The sequence below is a fragment of the Equus caballus genome, chromosome 16 (genome assembly GCF_041296265.1).
Source record: "Equus caballus isolate H_3958 breed thoroughbred chromosome 16, TB-T2T, whole genome shotgun sequence".
In the NCBI taxonomy this organism is placed as follows: Eukaryota; Metazoa; Chordata; class Mammalia; order Perissodactyla; family Equidae; genus Equus; species Equus caballus.
Window position 1 is genome coordinate 88098643 of NC_091699.1, and position 24126 is coordinate 88122768.

At 37.3% G+C, this 24126-nt stretch overlaps 1 protein-coding gene across 6 annotated transcripts in view; it reads left to right on the plus strand.

The window, feature by feature from the left end:
• Positions 1-22392, plus strand: part of TRPC1 (transient receptor potential cation channel subfamily C member 1) — a 58099-nt gene extending 35707 nt beyond the window's left edge. For 5 of the 6 annotated variants that reach the window (XM_005601067.4, XM_023621053.2, XM_023621054.2 and 2 more), the window contains 6 exons: positions 5152-5291; positions 6955-7098; positions 17204-17379; positions 18858-19059; positions 19343-19537; positions 20506-22392. In XM_005601067.4, the coding sequence (XP_005601124.3) occupies positions 5152-5291; positions 6955-7098; positions 17204-17379; positions 18858-19059; positions 19343-19537; positions 20506-20733 (1085 nt within the window). In that variant the 3' untranslated portion in view covers positions 20734-22392. Of the gene's footprint in view, positions 1-5151; positions 5292-5546; positions 5667-6954; positions 7099-17203; positions 17380-18857; positions 19060-19342; positions 19538-20505 lie in introns of those variants that run through there. The other variant, XM_070239109.1, reaches the window with a different exon arrangement.
• Positions 22393-24126: the final 1734 nt, after the last annotated feature.

A 24126-nucleotide genomic window follows, 5' to 3' on the forward strand; every position in this document is an offset into this window, starting at 1 on the left:
TGTTTCCTGTTTCTTTTCCTTAGCCCTCTAGAAAAAAGTAGAGTTAAAGTATAAAAAGCAAGGTAAGGAAAAAGGAAACGATGTGTTGATGAATGCACAGAATATTAATAGTATCCTTTTACTTAACTTTTTGCCGTTAGAAGGTAATAGAACAGCTACTGTAAAATGTTTTTGGGTCTGGCCCTGTAGCGTAGTGGTTAAGTACAGCGTGCTCTGCTTCGGCAGCCTGGGTTTGTAGGTTCAGATCCCAGGCATGGACCTAAACCACTCATTAGCCATGCTGTGGAGGTGTCCCACATACAAAATAGAGGAAGATTGGCACAGATGTTAGCTCAGGGCTAATCTTCCTCAAGCAAAAAAAGAGGAAGATTGGCAACAGGTGTTAGTTCAGAGTGAATCTTCCTCATGAAGAAAAAGAAAAACATGTGTTTTTTAAAATGTTGTACACCAACTTTGTCCAAGTACAGGCGGAAACAGATGTGGTCCAATGGGACCAATGGAGCTTATAGTCTAATTAAGACAAAAAACCCATTAACTTGAGAATCACACAGATAAATAAAAAATCGCAAATGAGTTAAGTGCTACTACGTAAAGGCATGGAGATATTAAGTAAAGGTCATAGGAGAGCAAGCATATTATACGGGCATTTTACCTAGTCAGAGGGGTTGGAAAGGCTATCTTGAGGAAGTGATAAGTGAGCTAAGATCTAAAGGATAAATAGGAGTCAACTAGGAGAATTGGAGAGAAAAGTATTCTAGGCTGATATGAAAGTTACGTTCAGAGGCCCTATGGCAAGAGGGAGCATGGTGCAAATACGGGATTGAGTAAAGTCTGGAGCAAGAACAAGGGATGTGGAATTCAAGATAAAGCTGTAGAAATGGGTGTTGCACCAGACTGTGGACAACCTTGAAGGCCATGTTAAGTAATTTTGACTTTATACTAAGAACAATGGAAAACCTTGAAGTTTTTAAGTAGGTGAGTGACGTGATGTGATTTGCCTTTTGAAAAGATCATTCTGGCTGCAGGTGGAGAATGTGTTGGGAGGATTGGGCTGTGGCAAGAGTAGATGGAAGGAGACCAAAAGGGGGCTGGTGCGGGAATCCAGATGAAAGCTGATGGTACCTTGGACTTAGGGTGATTGTGATAAAAAAAGAGACAAGGGAGCAGATTTGAGAGAGATTTACAAAGTAAAGCCAATAGCACATGGAAATACATAGTATATGGGAGGTGAGGGAGAGGGAGATTATTAGGAACAGAGGTATTTGGGAAGAGCACTAGGTTTGGGAATTTATGAGAGGGTAGATCCTGAGTGTGATTTTGGATATGTTGAAATTGAAAAGCCTTCGAGATATCCAAAAGAGATGTCAGTCAGACAGTTGGATATCACAGTCTGGAGCTCAAGAGGAAGTCTAAGCTTGAGTTAGCAATGTGCAAATAGTCTGCATGTAGGTTGTATATGAGACTATGGTATGAATGAGACAGTTGAGAAGGCATAAAATGAAAAGAGAGGACCTAGGAGCAAGCCTTGAGGAATCCCAAAATGATGGGATTACAGGTTACTAACGTTAGTTACTAATTCTAAAAAACAAACACAAAAAGGACAAAAATAGTTTAAAATTATTGTGTTCTTTCAGTCCAATTCAGAAATATGAAATATGTCAAATGTATTAGTTTCATTTTGGTGTGGGGTGTTGTTCAGGAGGTGGGAAGTTACCTGCCAGTGATACTCACTATTCTTTCATATGTCTGCCTATTTTCATCAAAAGTCTTCTCCAGTTCATGATGTAATTGTTGTCAGGAGTTCCCTTTAGTATAATGTTGCATTTTACAGAAATAAAACACTTATTTCTGTAAGCATCTTTCTTGGTTTAGTGTTTTTCCTGTTACAGCATTGAGTTAATAAAATTGAGGGAATAAAATGTTACCTGCTAGACTATTTGGTTTAACATTTTCAGATTTTTTTTTCCCCCAAAGGAATGGCACCTCAGCTAACTACTGTTACCAATCTTTTCTTTTCTTTTTTTTTTCTACTTTTTCTCCCCAAATCCCTCAAGTGCATAGTTTTATATTTTAGTTGTGGGTCCTTCTAGTTTTGGTATGTGGGATGCCGCCTCAACGTGGCCTAATGAGCAGTGCCATGTCCGTGCCCCGGATCTGAACTGGCAAAACCCTGGGCTACCAAAGCAGAGTGTGCGAACTTAACCACCCGGCCACAGGGCCAGCCCCTCAGATGGTTTTTATCTATTCATTTTAAATAGAAGCTTATCCAAATGGAATTTAAAAAAAAATTTTTTATTGATGTTATGATAGTTTACAACCTTGTGTAATTTCAGTTGTACATTATTGTTTGTCAGTCGTGTTGTAAGTGCACCACTTCACCCTTTGTCTCCCCCCAGCCCCCCCTTTCCCCGGTAGCCACTAATCTGTTCTCTTTGTCTACGTGTTTAACTTCCACATGTGAGTGGAGTCATACAGAGTTCATCTTTCTCTATCTGGCTTATTTTACTTAACATAATAGCCTCAAGGTCCATCCATGTTGTTGTGAATGGGACGATTTTATCCTTTTTTATGGCTGAGTAGTATTCCATCGTATATATATATATATCTTCTTCATCCAGTCATCAGCTGATGGGCATTTAGGTTGCTTCCACGTCTTGGCTATTGTAAATAATGCTGCAATGAACATAGGGGTGCATGGGACTTTTGGAATTGCTGATTTCAAGTTCTTTGGATAGATACCCAGTAGTGGGATGGCTGGGTCATATGGTATTTCTATTTTTAATTTTCTGAGAAATCTCCATACTGTTTTCCATAGTGGCTGCACCAGTTTGCATTCACACCAGCAGTGTATAAGGGATCCTTTTTCTCCAAGTGGAATTTTTTAAGTGTTTTCTCTGTCAGATCTGAAAATATTTTGAAGTGTTTTTTCTATATAAAATATTGGTACTGTATAATTAAGATGTTATGAACAGAGTTTTTGAAGAATGCTTCATGTGTTTCCCAGGGGAATTATTCTGCCTACTGGTGAGCCAGAAAATGACTCTGATTGGCTTAACTTGATCCCCACCCATATGTTATGTTGCAACACACTATTCTTTTGTCACTTTATATTCTCTTTAAAAATGTCTTAGTAAAGGAATGTATCATAAAACTATCCTGGGTTGTATTACTGTTCTCTAGTACTCCTAGGAATATATAACTATGGAGGAACTTCTTGTCAAAAAAAGGGCAGGGGTTTTTTTGTTTAGTTTTTATTTGTGTAGATTTATTCATTTAGCAAATTTTTGAGCACCCACTATGTATGGGTCATTATTTGGGACATTTAGGACACTGGTTAGTAAAACAAAGATTCTTACACTTGAAGAGCTTACTCAGACTGGGGGGAAGATAGTCAGTTAGTAACAGACGTAATAAGTAAACTATATCCACTGTTTAAAAGTGGTAATAAGGGGAAAAAAGAAGCAGAGTTAGGGGATTGGGCATGGGAGCCATGGGGTGTGCATTTTTAAATAGGATGATCGGAGTAGGTGGTGAAGAAGTGATGGAGTTAGCCAAGTGGATGCCTGGGTAAGGAGCTTCCAGCCAGAGGGAAGAGCCAATGTAAAGCCCTAAGGCAGGAGACTGTGTGTTCAGACAAGAGCAAGGAAGCAAGGAGGCCAGTGGACTAGAGGGGTGGAAGAAAAGATTTATAGGAGATGAGGTCGGAGAGGAGAGGTTATATAGGGCCATATAGGCCATTGTAAGGAATTTGGTTTTGACTCTTGAGTGAAATGAGATAAAAGGGAAGGGGCAGTGCCCACTGTGTGCCATCAGCAGCAGTGATCTTGGGTTCTCATTGGCATTCACACTCACAGGACACAATAGGCTGAAACCTGGCACCAGGTGTACTTAGCTTTGTAAGGTACAAGACAGAAAGTACAGCCCCATAGTGGGCACACTCAGTTGTATGGGATGAGGCCATATGGCCGTATGGAGGGGTGTGGGCAACCCCAGCTAGAGAAGTCTGTTAAGAGGGACCTCACACAGAGAAGCTGAGGCCTGTGTTTCTCGACTTGTTTTCATATGGTCCTTGCTGTGTATACCTTCAGGGTCTGTGAGTCTACTCATAACCCTCCCAGTCCAGATGCAGTTTCCCAGTCAGTGGTTGTTTTTATAATATGTTGAACACAGCCGACCTTCCATATTTTTCTTAACATAGTATGTTTCCAAGGAAACCACTTTAATAGGTGATAACATGAGGTTATGTTTCCGTGGAGAAAGACTTCTGTCCTGGAGTTAATCCTGTCTCCTCTGGGAGTTGCTACAGGGTTTTGAGGAGAGAAGTAACACTTGCATTTTAACAGGATTCATCTGGTTGCTGTGTTGAGAATAGATTTAAGGGAGATCAAGTAGGCTATTTCAGTAATCCAGGCAAAAGAGGCTGGTGGCTTGAAGTTGAAGTGGGCAGAAGGGCTAACTCCTAAAGACATTTTGAAAGTAGAGCCAACAGAATTTGCTATTGCATTGAATGTGTCATTTAAAAGAAATATGAGTCAAGGATGATTGAAGGACATTTGGATTGAGCAACTAGAAGGATGGAGTTGCCGTGAACTGAGATGGGGAAGAAGTCTTCAGGTACATGAATTTGGGGACAGAGACCAGGAGTTCAGTTTGGACGTGACAGGACGTCCACCTGGCTATGTAGAGTAGCCAAGAACCTACACAAGTTGAGTTCAGAAAAGAGGTTTGGAGATATTATTATATAAATACCGATTGAGTTTAGAGAGAGAGATTTGAAAGTCTGCCACATAGATGGTGTTTAAAGCCATTAGACTAGATGAGGTCACTATAGGAGTGCGTGTAGATAAAGAAAACAATGAGGAACTGAGCCTTTTGGGGGGTGGTGTGTGTTTCACATCAATTTATTTGTTTTCTTATGCTTGTTTCACATTACTTATTAAAATCCCTCTCAGGGAAAGACATTGTCACATGAAACTTAAGGTTACTTTCTTTTAAATTTTGAAAACTTGTTACTAAAAAGTTCTTTTTCTCTTCTGAATGGGGCTCTAGCTGACGCAATTGTTATTTAGTTAATACTTTGAGTCTTAAAGTATTTTTTAGTTTATTATTGAATTAAGCGAGCATTATCTGATTTTTTTTTCCTTTTTTTAGGGATGATTTGGTCAGACATTAAAAGACTCTGGTATGAAGGGTTGGAAGACTTTTTAGAAGAATCTCGTAATCAACTCAGTTTTGTCATGAATTCACTTTATTTGGCAACCTTTGCCCTCAAAGTGGTTGCTCACAACAAGGTGACTATTAACTATGTCAATTGGAGGCACAAATGAAATTTACTTAAGAAAAACCTGAGGTATTTAGCTCTGTAACTCAGAGTTACTTTGGCCCAAGTCTGTGGCTCATGTATTTCCATTGTAAGCCTATCCCTGTGCAAGGAAATAATGCACATTGTTTGAAGGATGTTAATTACCTTTAAATGTTGGTTACCTGTTGTATGCCAGGCACCATGGTTGATACTTGCTATACTTTATCTCATTTTATCCTCACAGGGACTCTATGAGACAGATGTCCTTATCCCCATTTTGCAAATAAGGAAAACGAAGCTCAGAGATATTAAGTAACTTGTCCAAGACCACACAGTAAGAAACCAAGACTGGATTTAAATCCAGGTCTGTCTAGGCATTTTCTTTCTACCAAGTGCCAATCCCTTATTCCTGAGTTAGGCTCATTCACCTCATTAACCGTCTATACTGAAAGTGAGAGCACAAAGTTCCTGAAATTGATTAGTGTTAGACATCTTTATATCTGCCAGAAAAAAAGTTCATCTGAATGGAATTCACTATATAGTATTTTACACATTCCAAATCGTGATGATTATGTTCCGCAGCTTAAAAAGTGATGTAAATGTACTAAGTTTCTGATACCTATATTTTTAAATTTAGAATTTGACAAAAATATAACCTAGTAGACGTCTTGTAATTTTACTTTTAGAAAGATTTAAGCTCCCCCAAGCCCAGAAAAGGTAATAGATTTTGTTAACTATCTTTATTTAAACCCTGAGTTTAAAATTCTTCTGAGGTGTCACATTCAAGGAACTAAAAGATAGAATATTTTCTGGTTTTTGACTAATTTATAGACTATAGAAAAAGCAAACATCATTTTACTTTATTTAAAAAACTCTATTCTTTTAATTGATCAGTAGTAGGGAACATGTTTGTTAGGTATGTTTAATGACCAGAGTTGTGAAATGGCTGAGAAAATAAAAATTGGTCATACATAGAAATATGGTTCAATAAAGAGGTTGAGGGTCATTGGTTTTTAGACTGGTCTCTTTGGTTCGGGAAATGGAGTGCCCATATAATTTATTATGTGAACTAGGACACTTTGAGAGTGAAAGGGGGCACTATTAATAAGTATGCCAGGAAAACTGGTGTATAATCTGGGCCTATGCCAGGCAATTGGAACATGTAGCCACTCTATGTCTGGGTATAATAATGTACACTTTTTTTCTTGCTATTTAGAAGGGAGAAGGACTTCTGTGGTTCATTGTAGAATCCTGAGTAAAGGGCTGTTAATTTAATATGATAGCTAATTAATTAACAGCAAGCATAATTAAAGTTTGTGTTGTGGAATTTAAGAAAAACTAGCAAACATTTCATTCATAAAAAGTTTAATGACAATCTTTTCAAAATTGTTTACTTTTTTAAAATCTAAGAATTTTTGAGAAAACCTCTTTATAAAGAGTAAGTGGTATGGCCTCACATACATAGAAATCTTTTATTTAGTTAAAATGATGTTATTACTATTAAAAGAGGAGAACTTTATAAAATGTAAATGAAGATTACTCCTACAAGGAGACATAATTAAAATAGTTTTTTTTCAACGCTCAGAATATTTGTTTTTATTTTCCTGAAGTGAGAGAGCTATTTACCTTTGGCTTTTTCTTCCTAACCTTAGTTTCATGATTTTGCTGATCGGAAGGACTGGGACGCATTCCATCCTACACTGGTGGCAGAAGGGCTTTTTGCATTTGCAAATGTTCTGAGTTACCTTCGTCTCTTTTTTATGTATACAACAAGCTCTATCTTGGGTCCATTACAGGTAAATCATTAAAACTTCTTAAAGAATAGTTGTTAGATGTCATGATTATTACATCTTTCTACTTGTCCACTGGAACATTCTTCCCTTATGATGTTAAAGCTAAGCCTTGCTTTTGAAAATAATTAACAATTGAAAGGACATAGCATGTGCATCTGCTTTGCTTCTGGCTGAACGATAATCCTTGGCTTTCAAGTATTCAGACTTTATTAAGCTGTGGTCCATTGTCCCTCTCCTCTCTGTTCATAGACATAGATGTGTTTAAAATACAGTATGCTTCAGACAAGAAGGACATAAAGGTTTGCTTTTTACCAAAATGAACCTCACATTTAAAGTTTTAAGTGATAAATATAAAGAAGTGTTGTGCAAACAGAATTCATACTTCATGATGATTTTGAAAATGTGTAAGCTATAGTTTAAAAAATACTCTTACTTTGTTTAATAAATACTAAATGTAATATGTTGGAAAATAGCCTGTTTAGAGCTAAAAAATTTCATAGCGTTCACGTAGCTCAGCTTGATGCTTTATAGTACTTTATAGTTAAAGAAATTGAGCTTTTGAGATGTGTGTGATTTGTTCAAAGTAGTATGGTCATTATGCATGAGAGTCCAGGACTCGTTTGTAAGTCTCTTTACACTGAAGAAAGGACTCATAATCGGTTGAACTTAACCCACAGATTTTAGTAGTTGACTGTTTTTAGAAGGTGAGATCAACTCTGCTAGGTGACTAGCACTGCATAATAGTCTAAGTTAACTTATAAGTCTGAAAATCTGAGCAATATTCATTTTTCCTTGATAAGTCAAAATTTACTAACAATTTAGATTCTCTTTTATATTTTTAAAGGAGATATTTTAAATAAAAGGCATAATTACCTTCTCCAAACAGAGAGAGGAAAATAAAATCTGTAGGAGAAAGCTGATTTGATTTGGCTTGTCCTTTCATCCACAACAGTATTTCCTAAGATGTGACTCCCTTAAGCAAGTCCTGTGAGGTGCTCTGACTGAAATAAGTTTGGGACACACTGCACTCCTTATACCTGTTTTGGGAATTCACAATGCACATTATCACATTAAAGCCTGTGAGAAAGAATTAAGGAAACTTGTTTAACTTTGTTCAAACTATCATTACCGAAATGCATTTATCAGCATACCCGTTTTTCATGAAATATGCTCAGGTCTCTGTTTTTCTCCAAAACATAGTATGTGAAACACTGGTTTAGACTATCTGTTATTTTGATTTAATTTTGCTACTAGTATCTTCTGTAAATGTTTTAATTAAGAGTCAATAGTATTTTTATGTGCATATTGATTTTTTTTAGTTAAAAACTGAAAATGTCACTCAGTTCCTACTAGAAATTTCTTAGATTTTTTTCAAAGAGTTAAAAAGGAGGAAGTTATATTTTCTTAGTGAATCATCTGTTTGTTTTTCTTAGAACTGTTGAGTCATGTCTTCCTGATTTAATCTCTTCCCAAAAGAACTATAGATGTGTATACAAATATGGCATAAGTGGGTGTTGGTCATTTCAGCTGTTGTGCATGTTTTTCTCCTCCAGCAGGATAATTTATAATGTTCTAATAGCCATAGAACTAACAAATAATTTAAGTCAAGCCAGCAAGTATTTATTGTGTTCCTATTTTTAAAAGGTCTGCAGGTTAATCATAATATATGTTTAATTATTATCTAATCCAATAAATGATTTTTTAAATTATCTTTATTAAGATGTAATTTGCATACAATAAAATGCACCCGTCTTAACTGTAGAGTTTGAGTTTTGCAAATATGTAAACCTGGTTAATCACCACCATAATCAAGATATAGGACGTTTGCATCACCCCAAAAAGTCTCTTGGTGCCTTTTTGCATTTAGTATTCCCTCACCCTCATCCCATGCAACCATTGGTCATCTGTGTGTGATGGTCTGGTATAGGCTAGTCTCAGAACTGAAGGATTTGAAAGTACCATAGAATTAATATGGTGTTATAGAGCAAATCTCAGACAGAAGGTCGTCTGCCCTCCTTAGAGCGTGATTGCTTCTCATGGTTGCAAGCTCCCTGCTCCAAGCCATTACGTCAAGTCTACGTTCAGCAGGAAGAGGGGGAAAGGCAGAGGGCGAAAGGCGGAAAGCATGGGCCAGCTTCTTTCTCTTTTTTATCAAGAGAACAGTCATTTTCCCTAGAGGCCTGCTAGATACCTCCACTTATGACTCAATGGCAGAATTTGGTCACATGCCTATTTATAGCTACAAGAAAGTCAGAGGAGATGAGTACTTTTAATTGAGCATATTACCCCCCAAGAAATCAAGGCCTGGTTAGTCAGGAAAAGGGTGAAAAGTAGAGATTGAATAGGAATCTGTAGAGTCGTATTTTCAGGCTTTTACTTAAGTTTTTTCAATAAAGACATTTGTTTTCCAGTGTAGTCTTATTAACATGACAGATTTGTATTGCACACTGGTGCCAAAGTATTCTAGAATAATTTTATGCAGAAAATTTATGATACATTTTTTTCATTTTGTTCATCTTAAGTAAATAGTGATCCAGTTATGAATATAAAACTAAAGGAAGTGCAAAAAGAAAATTGACCCTAAGTTAACTACATTAGCAAACTGCAACTTTTTTCCTGTTTTTTACATAACCTGCTATGTCAAGTAATGTTTTTATGTCATTACTGTGCTTGTTTGTTAAATTTGTCTCTATCTATTAACAATTTTTCCTTCCACATCTTTGCAGATTTAGAAGCTGACAGACTTTTGTTTTAACTGGTTATATTACCTGTAGTAGAGGTACAGATCGCTCCCTTGGTTAGAGTGACCATATTTTACCATCCAAATGGAGACGTTTTGGGGAATGAAAAGGAGGCTATGAAGTTGGGACAGCAAGTATAAACTGGGACTGTACCAGACAAATCAAGGTCATAGGCTTACCCTATAGGAGAACACAGAAAATGATCCCATATTCATCAGTGATTGCATCCCTTATCCTTACTTGACATTTTTATGATTGTATTTATTAAATTTGTGACTTATGTTGATGGTAAACTTTGGAAGGTGGCCTTCTACAATCTGACCCTACTCGTTTTCTAGCCATTGCTCGCTATACTCATCTCCTTGTCTGTTTCTGAAACCCTTCTTCTCCATTGGGCACGAGACCAGTCACTACTCTCACACACGTCCTGTGCTTTTCCACTTCCGTGTCATTGTTAATGTTATTGCTCTGTTTAGAATGTCCCAGCCATATCCTCTGCTTGTTGAAACTTTACTTGTTCATTCAACAGACATTTATTGAGTGCCTGGTAGGTTAGACACTGGGAATGCATCAATACACTGCAGTCTCTTTTTAAAGAGCTCATAGTTCACTGAGGGTTACAAAACAAGCTAATGACAACATTTAGAGAGGTAGATGCTTCAATAAAGAGCTCAGAGGAAGGGCGCTCACTTCAGTCGAAGGCATCACGGAAGACTTCTCAGAAGAGAGGACTCTGGAATCAAGCCTTGAAAGATGAGTAGAAAGGAGGTTGGGTTGAGGGAGAGGGAACATGCCAGCTTTAGTGTCCCTTCCACTGGAAAATCTATTCCTACTCCCCTACTCCTGTGTGAAAGACTATCCTCATCCAATAGAATTAATCCTTTGGGCCTCTGTAGCTTGTCTTAATTATAAGACAAATTTAGTTTGTCTCAAATTGTAAATTATGTTGTTTCTACTGAATCTAAAAGTCCCTGAGCATGGGGAATATATCTTCCTTTTCTCATCTGCACCTTACTCACGGCCTTACCATAGTAGTTACTTAATGAATGTTTGTTTAATTGAATTGGAAAACTGGTTAGAATGAGGTTGGGTAGAGACAAGTGCTGATTGGTGTGAGAAAAGAAAAAAGCTGGTGGAGAAATAGGGCTGTATCTTATCTGTTGCATTAGCTGCTTATTCAAAATAATAACAGCAACTAACATTTGTTGAGCATTTTGTGTGGGCCAGGCACCGTGCTAAGTGTTTCCCACTTTAATCCTCATTACAACCTGTGTTATGTTTTTATTCCCATTTTACAAACGGGGAATCATCTAAGGCTTAGAGAGGCTAAGTAGTTCACAGAACTAGTCAGTGGTAGATACAAGGGTTGAACTGAGTCTGTCTGACTCCAGAGGCCCACCTAATCTTTGAAGTTAGCTTTCCTCCTTTTGTGAAGGATGCCAGCTGACCCACCTCAGCAGATGTCAGAGTCGTGGTTGGGCATAAATCAGTGATGTTACGTATTTTAACAAAAACAAACGTGACGATCGAATCTATAAATAATGGTGGTAATAGTAATAACAACAGTGGACATTTGAATCCTTTCTGTGTGCCAGCTATTGTTCAAAGATCTTTATGTACATTTATTACCTCATTTAATCCTCACAACCGTTCTAAGAGGCAGACTTTTATTTCCATTTTGCAGAGGAGGAAACTGAGGCATAAAGACATTAAATAACTTGCACACGGTCACACAGCTGGTAAGTAGCAGAGCGGAAATTCCAACTCAGGTGGTTTGGCTCCCCAGCTAATGGCCTTAACCACTGTGCTAACTGGCCTCTCAGTGTTTTGTATAGTACAGAGTAATATGATTAACTTTTATTGTACAGTACTTCTGTGGGCAGGCTTTAATAATCTACAGATTTTAAAAATTCTTCTGGTTTGTGCACGTGTTTCAAATGAATTAACCTTTAACACTGGTAGTTGGGTGATTAGACAGAAATGACAAGACAGAACCACAGAGCTTGGTTCAAAATGTTGCTCCGTGATTTACTGATTTACTTTATCTCTGTGCGTCTCAGGTTCTGGGTCTGTTGTGAGGATTAAATGGGTCTGCGTGTGTAAGATGCATAGCAGAGTACCTGACACCTCCCAGGCTTCACATGAATCCATTTGGATCCATTCTCTTTATATAAAGTTAGTGGAGTTAACCATGGCAGACCTGAAAAATAATACAAGAAAAACTTGGAAAGTTAATGTAATGTCTGACACCTGAGTGCATACTTTATTCCTAGTGAATTATTCGGTGGTACTAGATAATTATCAGATTTAATTTCAAGGCCTGTATAACGTAAATGGCATGTTGTCGTTTGTAGTGGGTGAAGTGCGATTCAGTGCTTTGCACTTTGGAGTATCCTGGGGCTGGATATTTTTCTGTTAAGAAGCATAGAATGGTAGAGCTGGAGGGAAACTTAGAGGTCATGTAGTCTAGGGGTTCCCGCCCTGGAGCAGCTGCAGAATCCTCTGGGAGCACATTAAACCTGCAGACTCAAGTCCTGGCCTTAGAGACTCATTAAGTAGATTGGGGTCAAGTCTGGTAGGTTTTTAATAGCACGTAGCTGAGTGAGTCTGACGTAGCATTTGGCCGGCCCATTTATGGGTCAGGGAACTAAGGCCCAGCTCACACAGTGTTAAAAATAAGACTTGCTGTAAAATGTTAGTTAACAATTACATTTTTTTGGATATTTATTCATATATTAATTCTACAAGCCCTGCTGTGTAGAGGAACTGTTACATGAGAACTAAATCCATCATACTTGTACCCAGCCCCAAATGTTTAATGGGAGAACTAAGATAAAAACCACAAAGTGACGTTTTTAAAAGGGCTTGCAAGGAGTTAAATGCAAGAATTCAGTTCCACCTCTGCCATCTATTAGTTCTGTTGATCTGAGCAATTCATTAAATGTGAGCTTCAGTTTGTCACTTGGAAGAATAGAGGTAATACTAGCCTTCCCTCCCTTGCAGGGTAAATGAAAATATGTGATAGCTCTTGCAAAATGGTAAAGGGTTAGATAAAAGGCATATAAAAAGTAGTTATATATTCAGCATTTTAATTAATATCCCGGGCTCTGGAGTTTGCCGATGTTGGGCCTGCCCTTCAAGACTGCTAGAGGAAACAAACAGAAATGGTAGTACAAAGTGACAAATACTATTTTAGAGGTTACATACACAGTACTTTGGGAGCCTGACTGAGGGGGTGCCTGGAGAGAGTCAGCAAAGCTTCTTAGAGGAGGTGACGTTTGATCTGGGCCTTGAAGGGGTGAGAAGCTTGCCTCAAAGAACAGAGGGAGAGTAACATGTGCAGAAACATGGCGTCATGAGAGCATGGCGCGCTTGGAGAAGACAGGGTGTCCTGTGTACTTGAACCATGGGTTGCAGTTGGGGAGAAGAGGCCGAAGAAGACGCTGGGCTGAACACTGGAGGTCTCTGTGCCAGAAATATGAATATTATCACGTGTGCCAAGGAGGTTTTGAGCATAAATGGCTTGATTAGATAAAACTTTTAGACAGACAGTTATGGCTTCTTCCGTAGAAAGTTTTGGATGGAGAATGATTACAAGTTGCCATTATTATTGCTTTCTTTTGTCAACAATTTTTATTTTTTTATTATTAATTTATTTTATTTTATTTTATTTTGAGGAAGATTAGCCCTGAGCTAACATCTGCCGCCAATTCTCCTCTTTTTTGCTGAAGAAGATTGGCCCTGAGCTAACGTCCGTGCCCATCTTCCTCTACTTTATATGTGGGACGCCTGCCACAGCATGGCTTGACAAGCAGTGCCATGTCCACACCTGGGATCCGAACTGGTGAACCCAGGGCTGCCAAAGTGGAATGTGCGCACTTAACTGCTGCGCCACTGGGCCAGCCCCATGTCAACAATTTTTATAATTTAACAGTTGATATGAACCCTAATCATATCAACCTTTCCACTAACAGGCATTTAGGATGTTTTTGCTGTTCTAAATAGTACTCTGTGTGTGAGAGGTTTTGCCTCTGTCAAATTATTTCCTAAGTATAAGTCTCCAGTAGTATTAACATATCAAAAGATAGGTCCAGAGAGTGCGTCAGTACTTCTGTTTCTTTACAAAGGCTGTGTTAATTGTTACACACAAGCAGTATAACAGTACTTTTTCATCACGTTCATAGCATTTGGTGCTATCTTTTTAAAATATACTAACTTAGTTTGCTTTAATTTCCATTTTTCTAATTAGTAGGAAAGATATATATATTTTCTCAGTGTGTACTAATATTAACTCCTATGTAAATTTTAGTATTGCTATTTTAATTACTTTTCCCTTCATTTCTTAATTCTCATATTTCTCAAATAAAACTGCTAAGTTGTTTTAAATAAGTAAATATTTAAGAAAGCATGATTATTACTTTTACAAATAAAAAGCTTTATAGTCTTTCTCAGTCTAAGATAAATGTACCATTTTTAATGTTTGCCTTTCATGTGAATGCTTTCTTGGTGGACTCCTCAAGCCAGTGCTCACTTCAGTGATGGCCACTGTAGCAACTTTTTGTTCTTCCATCTTGTAAAGAACTAATATCATGCTTTTAAAAAACAAGTCATGAAGTTTGTGGTAGTCTCGTTAAATATTGCTCACCTTGATATTGAAATTGAATTACACTTACCTTTTTTTTTAACTTTTTATTAAGCTTATGATAGTTTACAACCTTGTGAGATTTCAGTTATACATTATTGTTAGTTCTGTTCTGGGTGCACCACTTCACCCTTTGTGCCCTACCCCCATCCCCTTTTCCCCTGGTAACCACCAATCAGTTCTCTTTGTTTATATGTTTAACTTCCACCTATGAGAGGAGTCATACAGAGTTCATCGTTCTCTATCTGGCTTATTTCGCTTAACATAATACCCTCAAGGTCCATCCATGTTGTGAATGGGACGATTTTATCCTTTTTTATGGCTGAGTAGTATTCCATTGTGTATATGTGTGTGTGTGTGTGTATATATATATATATATATATATACCATATCTTCTTTATCCATTCATCAGTTGATGGGCACTTAGATTGCTTCCATGTCTTGGCTATTGTAAATAATGCTGCAATGGACATAGGGGTGCATGGGACTTTTGGAATTGCTGATTTCAAGTTCTTTGGATAGATACCCAGTAGTGGGATGGCTGCATCATAAGGTATTTCTATTTTTAATTTTTTGAGAAATCTCCATACTGTTTTCCATAGTGGCTGCAGCAGTTTGCATTCCCATCAACAGTGTATGAGGGTTCCTTTTTCTCTGCAAACTCTCCAACATTTGTCAGTTTTTGTTTTGGATATTTTTGCCATTCTAACAGGTGTAAGGTGATATCTTAGTGTAGTTTTGATTTGCATTTCCCTGATGATTAATGATGATGAGCATCTTTTCATGTGTCTATTGGCCATCCATATATCTTCTTTGGGAATTACACTTACTTTTTAAAACTTAGTAATGTTAAATTAAGGCTTCTACTTTTGGACTAAATTTTTTAAATTAATATTACAATATCATACATGGTTACTCTTAGAAAACCCTATTCACCTATAAGCTTACAGTGTCTAAAATTTCTTCAAAGGCAGTCTTTTCTGTAGTTATCTAAAGCAGTTATTATATTCTTACTCTCATAAGTTCTCTACTAATATAGTAGGACTTTATTCTAAGCTCTTACAGTCTGGAGAAAGGATTTCTTTTCCAAAGTGACCCAATAAAGCTATTGTTGATTAAGAGGGAAATGTATTTCTTATCTTTCTCACACTTTTTGAGCTTTCTGATTCTAAAAGGTCCCTGTTTCTTCCATCAGAATTTTACAAGGGGACCAAGTGAGGGAAGCATAAGACTTTGAAAAGTACCACATGGCCTAGTCAAATGTGCCAAAATCAGGCACATTGGACCTCTTGTTGAGAGGCTGAGTTACTAGCTTGTGGTGTGCCTACAAATTTTAGCACACCTTCTCTGCTTCATTAACTGGCTCACTTTAGTGGGCTAGAGGGCCTTGGCCACTTGCCTGCTGCTACCCTTTTGTATCACTGGTGACTGGCATATGTTATGTTGGCAGGCTTGAAGCAGTTAGGAGTTTTATTTGAAGCTGGATTTAACTAATTGTATAAATTTGACCTGGTTAAATTTGAGGGTGGATTATTGTTAAACACTAATAACTTTTGTATCTTAAAAGTAATACATGCGTATAGTAAAGAAAAATCAAAGGGATATAAAGTGAGAAAATCTGCCTTCTGCATCTCTGGTTCTACCTCCCATAGATAAGCATTGTTAACAGTTTCTTGTGTAAATTTCCAGAAGTTTTCTGTGTCTATTAAACCATATCTGTGTGAAAAAATATATATGATCTATCTTTAAAAATAGAAATGGGAGCTGTTGTAATACTGGCCTATCCCCTGCTTTTTTGACTGAATATTTTATAGACATCTTTCTAAGCCAGCACATACAGATGTACTTCATTCCTTTTAACAATAACATTTAGGATGTTCTAATTTTTTCACTACCTGTAACAACTCTGCAGTGAAAATCTTTGTACATACATCTTTATGTGCTTCCTGTTTATTGGCTAAAGTCCAAGGGATAGAATTGCTGAGTCAAAAGACAGTCGAACAAATGTCAAATTGTTCTCCAAATTTGTATGCCAATTTAAACACCAAGAATTTATGAAAAGTACCTATTGCCCAGATTTTGAAGGGTATTGAAGGAGAATGAAATTAGACTAGAATAAAGCTCCCGGATTCACTACACATGTCTAAATTACTAAAGATACTTATATTAACACTCGACTCTCTCATTTGGCTTGCACACGTATTTTCTTATAATGGACCGCAGATGAAAGAAAATTGATCACCCTGGCAGAAGAGATTAGGGCAGTCCTGGAGGAGGAAAGGCTGTCCTTTAAGAATTCGTTGCAAAAGTCAAATGATACTTTATGTTATAATGATTTTATATTTGTAAAATTTAAGAAGCTATGTAAATAATAAGCATTTATCTCCCTTTAGGTGTGAGCAAGGAATTTTCCTTTTATCCCTTGCAAATTAGGCTTTTCTTAAACCTCCATGTCTCTACCTTCAGAGCAGCACTTGTCTTCTGCAGACTTGGTCCAGATTCAAGGAGTGCACCACACGACGCTCACACTGTGGGCATGACTAGAATGGCTTTTTGTTAGGCAGCTGAATTCTTGATGTTTTGAAAGTGCTGAAGTATCTCACCCAGCTGGAACAAGAGTAGCCTGTGGCTCGTGCGTTTGTCTTCCTTTTAGCCTGGTCATTTAATAGTTAACATTTTGTTTTCCTGATAATTTTGATGAACACCTATGTAATATATTCCGCAGATATCGATGGGACAGATGTTACAAGATTTCGGAAAATTTCTTGGGATGTTCCTCCTTGTCTTGTTTTCCTTCACAATTGGACTGACACAGCTGTATGATAAAGGCTATACTCCGAAGGAGCAGAAGGACTGTGTGGGCATCTTCTGTGAACAGCAAAGCAATGACACCTTCCATTCGTGAGTGTCTTTTTAAATTTTTAGTAAATATATTGTTCTCTTTCTGTCATGTTATGCATGAATTAGTACCTACAGAAATAGGACTTCAAATTTTCTTCAAGAAATTCCTTTTTAATGTTCACAACCTGTAATAAGTGCTTATTTTTCATGAATCAGTTAACAGTCGTCTTTACATATAGAATTTTAAATAAATAGTAGGCCCAGATTATTACGTCGTCTCTCTCACTGCAGTCTGTCTTAACAGAGGATCTCTCGGCATTTGGTGCATGTTAATATTTTAAGGCAGGACAGTCTTTGTCGGTCCTGTATTGCAATATGTTCAGCATCTCTGCTCCTCAAGTGTTAAATGTCAGTAGCAATTCTAGTCATTGTTACAGCCAAAACGCTCTCACATTTTTAATGTTTCTTAGGAGGTCATTAGAAATGAGAATCTTTAGAGCTTCAGGGATAGTTTTTTTCGCTTATTTACTCTATCATAAGGAATTGAACAACCAGTTGTGAGGCAGACAAAATACCTCCCCTCATTGTTAAATAAAATAAGGGAGAAGGGGCATGGAATTACATGTTTGCTGTCTTCCTATTATTCTACCAACTATTTTTAGTTACTTGCATGTCATCTTATTTAAGGAATAAGATTAAATGAATAATAAATATTCATCTGACACCTTCTATATAGCAGACACTGTTCAAAGTGTGCTGAGTGAATGAAGTATCAGTAAACAAAACTAGCTCATGGAGCTTAGATTCCAGTGAGGTGATTCAGGCAATAAAAAGAGAAATAAAATATGTAGTACATTTCACAGTGAGCAGGGCTAAAGAGACAAATAAAGCTTGGGCTGGGGAAGATAGATGTGCGAGGGTGAAGTTTTAGATAGGAGGCTCGAGAAGGCCCCACAGGAGGTGACGTTCCAGTAAAGTTATAAAGCTGGTGAAGGATCCAGCCATGAAGAAGATATCTGGCGGAAGAGCACTGGCAGATAGAGGGAATGGCACAGGCAAATGCCCTGAGGTGGGCGTATGGCTGGCATGTTCAAGGGAAAACCAGGAGGCCGGAGTGGATGGAAGGTAGTGAATCCAAGGAGAGTTGTAGGAGATGAGGTCAGAAAGGTGAGGGGGAACACGTAGGACCTTGTTGGCCCTTGTAAGGACTTTGGGCTACTGGGATTGAGAGCATTTGGTTTTTGAGCAGAGGAGTGGCAAAATCTAATCAGATGCTAACAGGATCACAGTGGCTGCTGTGTTGAGAACAGACAGAAAGGCAGTAAGAGGTTAAACAGGAATAATTTATCTTCCTTTTGAGTCTATTTCTTTGTTTAAAGTAAGACATGTCTGTACTGTTGGGTTCAACCTCATTTATAAAGTATTATTCTTGGATTATCAGTGTTTTCTTTACGTAATGTTGATATAGATGAATTCTTCGTTTTTCCTAATAGAGTTCTTTAATTTCCTTTTAAACAGAAATGTAATTGTCTTTACAGGTTCATTGGCACCTGCTTTGCTTTGTTCTGGTACATTTTCTCCTTAGCACATGTGGCGATCTTTGTCACAAGATTTAGCTATGGAGAAGAGCTGCAGTCGTTTGTGGGAGCTGTCATTGTTGGGACATACAATGTCGTGGTCGTGATTGTGCTCACCAAGCTGCTGGTGGCAATGCTTCATAAAAGCTTTCAGTTGATTGCAGTAAGTGTTCATTCTTCTAAAAACTTTATATTCTCTTCAGCTCATACCAAGTGTATGCAGTAGAAAGGGCAACCAAAGATTATAATTAAGAATTAGTATCATTCTAAAATTCAATATAGACTTTTTAGTGTAAGTAATATATAGTAACAGCAAATCTTGAACCAAATTTTTACCCACAAAGTGTGGGAACATCTAGACAGTTTAAAACTCTCCCTGCCCCATATGTGTGTGTCTGTGCGTGTGTATTCATATCCTGGTCTGCTTTTTGATTCCCCTCCTACAGAATCATGAAGACAAAGAATGGAAATTTGCTCGAGCAAAACTGTGGCTTAGCTACTTTGATGACAAGTGTACCTTACCCCCGCCTTTCAACATCATTCCTTCACCAAAGACCATCTGCTATCTGATTAGCAGCCTCAGTAAATGGATTTGCTCTCATACATCAAAAGGCAAGGTTAAACGGCAGAACAGTTTAAAGGTGAGAAATTACGGTCACAACAGGGGAGTTTTATCAATTCCTCATCTCAGATGTTCCCTAAAGCATAAATTTGCAGATTCCTTAAGGCCTGGGACTGATGTTTTTCACTCCTGTATCCTTAATGCATGGCATAGTATCTAACATAAAGTAAGGATGCAATAAGTATTTATTGAGAACGAGAGGTAAAGCTGCTATTTTTTCATGAATCTCATCTCACAGTTTTAACACGTGGAAAATATTTAGAATATCTATTCTGTCGGTATAAAGATTGACTACTAGAGTCACCTCATTTTTCTGGTTCTTCTTGAAAGTTATTCAATACATAAATAATTCAATACATGTTGCTATAAACCTTTTTCTGCAAAGGGCCAGATAGTAAATATTTTAGACTTTGCAGGCTGAGACAAAATCAAAGATACTATGTGAAAAGAAATAGAACAAGAAAGAACATAAAATTTCCACAAAGCTTTTATTGATGAAATTAAAAATGTAATAATAATTGAATAATAATTTTTTTGTATTACAGGTCTATGAATTAAAAGAATGGAATTACATTTGGGGGGGAATAACATTTGTTTAATTGGGGTTCAAGATTAGTGTTCCCTGTCGTCAAATTAATTACAAATGTTCATCTGTAAAAAACGTTCTTAGCTGACAGGCCATGAAAACAGGAAGTGGGCCATACTTGGCCTATGGGTCCTCGTTTGCTGATCCCACCTGTAAACGGAGGACTCCTAGGACTATTTTTACATCAATGTAAGCACACAGGTGAATGAATAAAACAAATGTGCAGGCTAGATTTGTTTTAAACAAGTGTTGGATACTATTTTGTAACGCATAGTGGCAAAAATATAGTCTAATAAAGCATTAAGAGATATGTGTTTGTATCTGAATATTTTTTAAAAATCCACCTTGTTTAAATATTGTTTATGCACATTGTTAGTATCATGTTATTGTTTGTTTTGAAGGAATGGAGAAATTTGAAACAAAAGAGAGATGAAAACTACCAAAAAGTGATGTGCTGCTTGGTGCACCGTTACCTGACTTCCATGAGACAGAAGATGCAAAGTACAGACCAGGCAACTGTGGAAAATCTGAACGAACTACGCCAGGATCTGTCAAAATTCCGAAATGAAATAAGGGATTTACTTGGCTTTCGGACTTCTAAATATGCTATGTTTTATCCAAGAAATTAACCATTTTCTAAATTATGTAGAGAATAATTTTCAATAATAAATCTGAAAGACTGCATTTGCATAACATGCAATTACATTAAAAGGTATATATTGAAATCAAGAACTATGTAAAAGCCATTCTTTAAAATATTTGTACCATAAATATATGTTATGTAAAATATGTACTATAGAATTAGTTTTTTAAAACCCTCTGTGGGTGGCTTTTTGCAGGAGCAAAACAGGTTAGATAGATTTTGTTAGCATGCTGCTTGTTTTCTTATTTGCACAGTGCTTTAACGTTTTTTCTTTTTATCCTTAGGGAGGGCAGTTGTAATTGTACACCTTGCCAGGAAGTTTTAGAACATGAAGATCAGCAAATGTGGGCTGATCTCCATCCATGGGATACACTTGAAATAGAGAAGTCATGGTTTTTAAAAATCTCTGTTTTAGGAGTTCACATACATTTCAGTATTTATTGTTTAGGAGTATGGTTTCATCTAAAATAATAGTCTATTTTTCCTTTTTTCTTTTGTTATAATCTTAAGTAACAGGGAATGAATATGTGAATCTATTTATGTCTCCATAAATTTAAATTCACTTCAGTTTTTGTTATTGTAGTATATTTACTTTTACATGGTTGTAATCACTTTATATTTTTAATTTTGCTTTTTTCACTTAATAGTATTTTATATATACGTTTCCATGTATTGATATAGTCCGTGTATTTAACTTTTTATAGAATTATATAGTTTTTGAAGGATAGAGTTGGTAGACTTTTCGTTTTGCAGCCATGGAGTACTTGATTCTGTCTGTGGGTTTGTACAGGTGCTTTTCGAAGCTTAGGCATTTGGTAGCTTTTATTTTTTCTTATCATAATAGTGCTATAATTTTTTTTCAAGTTGGAGTGAATATTCATAGTTACAAAGCTAACCCAAAATAAGGATTTAGGAAATACTTCTTTATCATGTGTGGTCGTAGCCTGTTTTGGTTTTGTAAACATTGGAAGACCCTTTAATGCAAGGATTTGTTTTATGTTTAGACTATGGTTCTTGAACTTCTCTCCCAAACTGTTTTCCACAGAATTTTACGTAGCTTCTATAAAGTGACTTCAGGCTTATTTGTGGATCATTCTTGCTGCTTAAGATGAAAAGCATTGATTGTTTTAATTGGGGAATAAAATATGTATTTGAGTTTTTTCCTGTGTTCATGTGAGGGATGTGGTTAAGAATTGTCACAGGCCGTTGCTTATATATTCTGTAGTGCTAGCAGTTAAGAGCTTCTGGGGGGTGTGGTTACCTTCCTGACTGAACATCCGACGTCTGACGGCCGCAGGGTGCGGGCAGCCCATGGTCTGTGAGCACCACCGGTCCAGGGCTCGTTTGCTGTACTGTGTTTCAGGTTGCTTTTTACTTTTTACTTTCCAAGTTGTAAGTGTTCCCTCTTTGGGGAAAATTCTTATAAAAATGTTTATTGTAAAGTTATATATTTTGTCTACAATGGGATTCTGCACTTCCCAATTGGGATTTTACATCAGGATTTTTAGTCATTCTAAAAAATACCTAATTATGACATCAAAATATTTATAGAGTGCCTACTGTATGCATGAGTTATTTATGAGGTATATTTTGAATGACAGCATATTGTAAGAAAAAGGTGAATAAAATGATATTAGATTAAAAATTGAGAGTCTGTCCATTGTATTATCTATACCTCTATACTTTTTAAAAGTGATATAATTCATATATTATAAAATGCACTCTTTTAAAGTGTACAATTCAGTGGTGGTTTTTTTTTTTTCCCCAAATCATGGTAAGAAAGGCCTAAAATGCAAAACAGCCACATCAGACTCCTCTGTAGCCTTCCTCTCTCTAGTGGCAATCACCTTTAACTCTTAGCTGTTTCTGCTTAAATTTATAAGTACCATGTTTTGAAATAGTATGTCCACACAAAGACCTGTATGTAACGTATATAGCAGCTTTATTTATGATCCCAAACTGAAAACAAGCAAATGTTCATCAGCTGGTGAGTGGATAAACAAATTGTACATCCATACAATGGAAATCTACTCAGCAATAAAAAGGACTTGTTTGTTGTCAGTCAGAGTTCAGAGCAGCAGGACTCCCAGGATACTTGCAGCCCGTATGTGTGTCTGTGTAGTGATCCGTTTGCGAGGATTCCATGTTACACAGTTGGAGTTAATGAGGAGGGTCTGTGATGCTGTTGTCTTTGCGTCCAATGCTGGAGCGTGGAGTTCACAAGGGAGGCAGTTGGTAAGGGAAGATAGATGTAACAGTGGAAGAAACAAGCACAAGCTGGAACCACGAAGACATGTCACTTCTCGCTGTCCATAACCTTGATGTGAGTATTCTGTGGGAAGAGTTGCCCTTGGCCAGGTTGCTAAACATGCACTTGGCCCAGGACTCAGAGAAGCTGAAGGAGGACCCAAGGAAAGGTGGAACAATTGTGGGCCAGACTGCTGCCCCATGCTGACAAGTGGACCAGCAGGTAAGTTAACACATGTGGGAGCTACAAAAGTGCCTGCATAAAAAAATAAATAAAGGCTATGACTTCACCTCTGCCCTCCAAATTTCACACTAAAATGTATCTTGTGGCCCACCCTAACTGGAAGCATACAAGGAGCAGAATTCTGGGAAGCATAATCCAGCCTAGCCAAATTGCCACAGAAACAAACTACTGATATGTGCAATAAGATAGATTAATATTAAAAGTATTATGCTATGTGAGGAAACTCATCACAAAAGACTACATACTGGATGAGTCCATTTATATGACATTCTAAAAAAGACAAAGCTATAGAAACTGAAACAGATCAATAGTTACCAGGGTCTGGTGGGAGGAGAAGATTGATTGCACAACTCATCAAACTGTACACTTAAAAAGGGTGAATTTCAATGTCTGGAAATTATGCTTCCAAAATACATAATGCTACAACATACTAAAATAAAGAAATGAAATAACAGTGGAATGTTATAATTCATTATCACTCCAAAAGAAAACAGTGCTTGCGGGGCCAGTACCATGGTGTAGTGGTTGGGTTCGGTGTGTGCCACTTTAGTGGTCCAAGTTTGCAAGTTCAGATCCCAGGTGTGGACCTAGAACACTCATCAGCCATGCTGTGGCAGCAACCCACGTACCAAATGGAGGAAGATTGGTGCAGATGTCGGCTCAGGGCTAATCTTCCTCAAGCAAAAAAATAGGAAGATTGGCAACAGATGTTAGCTCAGGGCAAATCTTCCTCAGCAAAAAAGAAAGAAAGAAAACAATGCTTGAATACGCAAGTTGTTAACCTATCACTAACACAACACAGTGGGGTGAGGTATACTAACAAAGGCCAAGGTGAAGAATTTTATATTACTTTTTGAAAAGTATTTTGGCTGTTCTAGCTTCTTTGCT